Consider the following 5138-nt stretch of genomic DNA (forward strand, 5'->3'; position numbering starts at 1 on the left):
CCGCAGCCCCCGAGTGGCGTCAGCACGCCCGCCGGGCGTGGGCTTTAAATGCCCACTAGCTGGAGCTCAGGCGCTTCTGCCCTGGAGCGCGGTCTGTAGTAAAATCGCTGTAGTGGGAGGGGAGTGAGCCAGCGGGATTTCGAGCCGCGGAGCGCGCTGACCTCGCTCCGCCTGATGACTCCGGAGCTCGGGTCCAAGCACCGCCCATGCAGCACCCCTGAGCTCCGGGGAAGGAGAGTTAATGAAAAAACACTTAACCTTCTCCGCTGCGGAGAGTCATGAGCTGTCTGGATGTTATGTACCAAGTCTATGGTCCTCCGCAGCCCTACTTCGCAGCCGCCTACACCCCCTACCACCAGGTACGTGTCTCCTCCGGGGATTTTGGGGAAGAGTGGCGCGCCCCTGGCTTGCGGCGGCACGGCCTATACGGGAAGGTCCGCTGCGCCTCCGCGCGTCTCGGGCGTCCGACCAGGGCGGCCGCGGCTGGGATGCGGGGATTGCCGGAGCCGCCCCCAGTTGGTAGTGCAATTAGCTAACCCCTTTAGCTCGCCTGTTTGCTCTCGGGAAGCAGCTAAGCCCTGCTAATGTGAGCCTAGGTCTTCCCTGGAATAATCAGAGGAAGATGGCACGGGCTGGATTTTCTTCTTAGGGTCTGCCGGACTCCAGATTCTTCCAAGCCAGGTGCAGGTACCAGGAAATGCAGGCAAAGCCGACGCAAGGAAAACCAAACTTTGGTCCCAATGGTGAAAGTAACAACAAAACCAAAAGCAAAGGTCAGCCTCTTTCTGAGATGCAAGGGCCAGTGTTCTCATCCTTGCAAGTTCGTCTCAGGAATAATTTCTTCCGTTTCAATTCTCTGGCGACCAGGGCAATTAATTCCAGATCCAGCGAATTCGTTTGAAAGAGCACCACGCAGTTTTATAATTCTTCCTTTGCGAAGTTCTGGGAGTATTTTCCGGAGTGCGATTAACCCAGCAGAGGCGAGCTTGATAGACAATACTTTGCCTTTGTCCAGCCTAAGTAGCTGAATGGGGAAGTCCTGCTCCCAACTAACACTTTAAGAAGACCACTCAACCTGGCTTCTGCAAACTCTTCAAGTTCCATTTAATTCTGCCAATTTCTCTTTTCTTCAGGCAGCGTCTGTTTGAACCATTTTCCTTCCATTTCCTCAGCTGAGGTAGCAGAAACTGAGGACAGTAGTGCAGGAAAAGAATGAAATCATACACCTGGGAGGCAGTAGGGGGTCCCCTCAGGGTTGGAAACCTACTTTGGGGAAATTGAAATACACCCCAATGCCCCAGTGGATGCTTTTGCTAATTTTGTGTGCAAATTTAAAATGTCTATTCGGAAATTTCCCGATGAATTAATGATGGACCGGGTAGGGCTTTTTTTTTTTTTTTTTTTTTCCCTCCTCTTCTCTTCTTTTAAACTTCACAACTTGCAGTTTGTTTTGCCTCCTTGTTAATTTTAGGAATCACCAGAGTTACTCATTGTAGGGGAAGATAGCATTTAGGAAGTGGTGATATTGCTAAATCTTACATCGTTTTGGCCCCAAATAACTCAAACGTTTTGGCTCCAGCTTCTGAAATGTACTTCTTCCCAGGGTGGGACTATGGCAAGCCAAGAGGAGAGAGGTGGATTGGTTTTCTGACTGGCCCTTTCTCCTCCCAGACCCTGAACCAATCTATTGCATGAAGATCTCTGTTCATTTTTGTATGATTCGGGCCGCCTCTTCAAGGTCATCTCTGCCTGCAGAATGTTTTAACACTTCTTTCAGTCCGTTGCTCATTTCTAAGAAAATGTTCACAGAAGCTGCGCTTGCTTTTTAAAATCACTATCAGACCTGACGATTTACACCACCTCACAGCCAGGATCTTAACTTTCTTCTGTCTGCTCCTTTTTATCATTTCCTCAATGTGTATGGAGATGATGGGGTGGAAATACTCATAATCCACTGGTCTTTCCTTATTAAAGAGAAGACCTGTTTAAAAACTGATGTAGGGGTCATCAAACAAATATCAACTTGCATTTATTAAAATGACCCGTATTTCCCCAGTCATGTTACCCCAGATTTTTACCCCACACAATTCATTACTAAATGTAAAATTTCTTCCTTTATATTTCTGGTTGTCTTCCTTCACACATCCGCAGTTGCAGGGAGTGGATTTTGTCGGGGTAGGGGGTTGCCCCCGCTCCTATTTCCTCAGGAGGATGTTTATCCTGTATCCTGTGCTTCTGCCCTGGATTCTCAGGCACGGAACAGTCAGGTTCTAACTGGACTTGGGTGCCCTTTACCCTTGGAGTCTGATTTTAAAAATATATCTGCCCTGAGCCCAGCTATGAGGTCAAACTCAGCTCCAAACCTATCTGCTTAGGCGTCTCCTGAGACCTTCACCCAGACATTTTAGGAGAAATTTCCAGGAGTCAGAGGGACCAAGGACAGCAATCTTCCTTTAAGGAAGCTCGCCCTTGCTTGGGTGCAGGTTGGGAGGCCTGCTAACTAAGTTGCCCCACTATTGCTAGTTTTATGCAAACAGCACAAGGCTTAGGCCCGTATGCCAGTTTCCCCATGAATACCTTAGGGATTAGATTGAGGGAGTTAGTCTGAACCGAATTTGCCATCGCTTTTGAAACTGACATCTCTGTTCATTCTCTCTCTGAACAGAAACTAGCCTATTACTCCAAAATGCAGGAAGCCCAGGAGTGCAATGCCAGCCCCAGCAGCAGTGGCAGCGGCAGCTCCTCATTTTCCAGCCAAACCCCAGCCAGTATAAAAGAGGAAGAAGGCAGCCCAGAGAAAGAGCGCCCACCAGAGGCAGAGTACATCAACTCCCGCTGCGTCCTCTTCACTTATTTCCAGGGGGACATCAGCTCCGTGGTAGATGAACATTTCAGCAGGGCCCTGAGTCAACCCAGTAGCTACTCTCCCAGCTGTACCAGCAGCAAAACACCAAGGAGCTCTGGGCCCTGGCGAGGTGAGTATGGGGCCCTGCTGGGAACGACCCATAGAGGGTTCTTTCAGCCTGGGGTTCACCTACAGGAGCCTAAAGATATGCAGCTGAAAGAATATTAGGTGTCAGAGAAGGTGTGCAGAGGAGCATTTGGAAAGGGTAAGGAAAACGCAGGGGTAAAGGGCATGGGTATAAGAAAAAAACTCCTTGAAAAAAACACTACGCTTGGAATTGGAAGACCTAGGTTTGTGTGTTGGTTCCACCACTTCCTAGCAATATAACCTTGGACAAGTCTTTTAACCTCTTTGAGATCACTTTATTTACTGCTTTCTTTAATTAGAATAACACTTACCCTCCTAACGATCCCCAGAGAAGGCTGTAAGACCAACAAGAAAATGGATGTAAATATGCTGTCAAAAATGTGAGGTTTCTAGCACCCTCCCAAACCAGTGAGCAAAGGAGCTTTATCGCCAAGAACACTTTCCCAATTTGCAAACATTTTCCCAGAGGAAACAGTTCTAGAGCTCCATACAGACAAAACCTCCTTGAGAATGTCTCCAAAAACCTACCTTTGCCTTTCACCAGGCTCCAATTACTTGAGAACTCTTGAAGCAGAAGCATCTCAATAGCAAGTAAAATAACAAAGAAACAAAAATTTAGATACAGCCAAAACACTTCTAAGAGTTTTCCCAAAACACATCCCCTTTTTATTTTTCTACCTTCCCCCACAAAACACTGCTTTTTCTACCCTAGGACAATTATTTGTTGGACAACTCAACTAAATCTCCCTTCTATTCTGAAATCTCAACTTCCCTTTATTACCAACAAGACAAAGTGGGGGAACCATTAAGTAAACTTGGCTCACTAAGCGGTATTTGATGTGTACCAAGGGGAGAAAGGAGGACTTTGTTGTAAAAACCAAAACATTTTCATTTCTCTTTGGGAGGGAAATGACAACCTTCACCCCCCTTTTTTTTTTCCTTAGAGACTCTGGCAGTTTGCATAAGCCTTGCCCTTAGACAAGATCCAAAAAACATTCATTTTAAATACAGAACATTCTTTTTATTCTCTGTCTAAATATGTTTAACAGGAAGATTCTTCACCACTTAGAATGCATTTTCAAATCATTTAAATTCTCTAGTATATAGTGCAGATGCCTTCTACAGAGGAGGTATTCCATAAAGGCTCCATGAATTACATATCTGTCTTTCTCTCCCTTCTTACTAATGGCAACAAATTTGATCTAAATGCTGTTCTCTTAAAATGCTATCACCGGCTAGGAACCAACAGTGAAACTGACAATAGTAATAATGATTATTATTATCCCCGGCGTCCTTGCTTTGATGCAGAAAGTTAATGAAAACTTAGAATAAAAGACCTGTCTATTCGTGTCCTTCTGTGCAAATAATAGAGCTGCCCTTTAAGGTGACTAGTTTACTCTTTTGCTTGAGTTCTTGGAGAAAAATATTTGAAAGAAGGTTTCTAGAAAGAAAACTAATAATAGCAGGACTTCAAAATATGTCGATGGACTTTCAGTCTGTCAGAGACGTTGTGGGGGGGCACATTTTCCGGAGCAAGACGGCTGAAACGCGAGAGGGGGTAGTGAGATCACTAGGCGGCCGACCAAGAGTGGGAAGAGGTCTCTTTAGCTTGAGGAGACGTTAAGGCTGGGAAAGGGAGACCGTGTCTGCGCTGAGTCTCGGGAAGCTCCTTGAGCTTCAAGGACTTGAGTCGGGGAAGGAGTCTCTCCTCTGTTACTACTCTCCCCGCCACTTGGTTTCCGCACTGAGGACCAGGCTGCGAAATGGGAGAAAGTAGGCCTCCTCCTCAGAGGGTTCCCAGAAGCCCCCGTTTTGCAGTTCCCCCATCTCGCTTTCACAGGCTGCAGCCCCCTCAGAAAAATGCCGCTGCAGAGGCGGGGGCGGCCCATCCGCCCCCGACCATGGCTAGCTAGCCCTGTGCCCGCCTGGCGCCTTCGGCTCTCGGGCGGGGCGTGCAGGTCGGCCCTGATTCCAGCCGCAGTGACACGCACCTCTCTTCCTTTCCTCCAATCCGCCTCCCCGGCCTACAGACTGCTCCTTCCCGATGAGCCAGCGCAGCTTCCCTGCCTCCTTCTGGAACAGCGCGTACCAGGCGCCGGTGCCCGCGCCGCTGGGTAGCCCTCTGGCCACCGCGCACTCGGAGCTG

General features: G+C 48.0%; 1 protein-coding gene across 1 annotated transcript in view; it reads left to right on the plus strand.

Annotated features, from left to right (window-relative positions):
* Positions 1 to 72: 72 nt before the first annotated feature.
* Positions 73 to 5138, plus strand: part of VGLL2 (vestigial-like family member 2) — a 7925-nt gene continuing 2859 nt past the window's right edge. Inside the window, exons 1-2 of the mRNA XM_012002346.1 lie at positions 73 to 359; positions 2666 to 2975. Coding sequence (XP_011857736.1) covers positions 279 to 359; positions 2666 to 2975 — 391 coding nt within the window. The 5' untranslated portion in view covers positions 73 to 278. The remainder of the gene's footprint in view (positions 360 to 2665; positions 2976 to 5138) is intronic.

This window comes from Mandrillus leucophaeus, unplaced genomic scaffold (assembly GCF_000951045.1).
Source record: "Mandrillus leucophaeus isolate KB7577 unplaced genomic scaffold, Mleu.le_1.0 Scaffold683, whole genome shotgun sequence".
NCBI lineage: Eukaryota > Metazoa > Chordata > Mammalia > Primates > Cercopithecidae > Mandrillus > Mandrillus leucophaeus.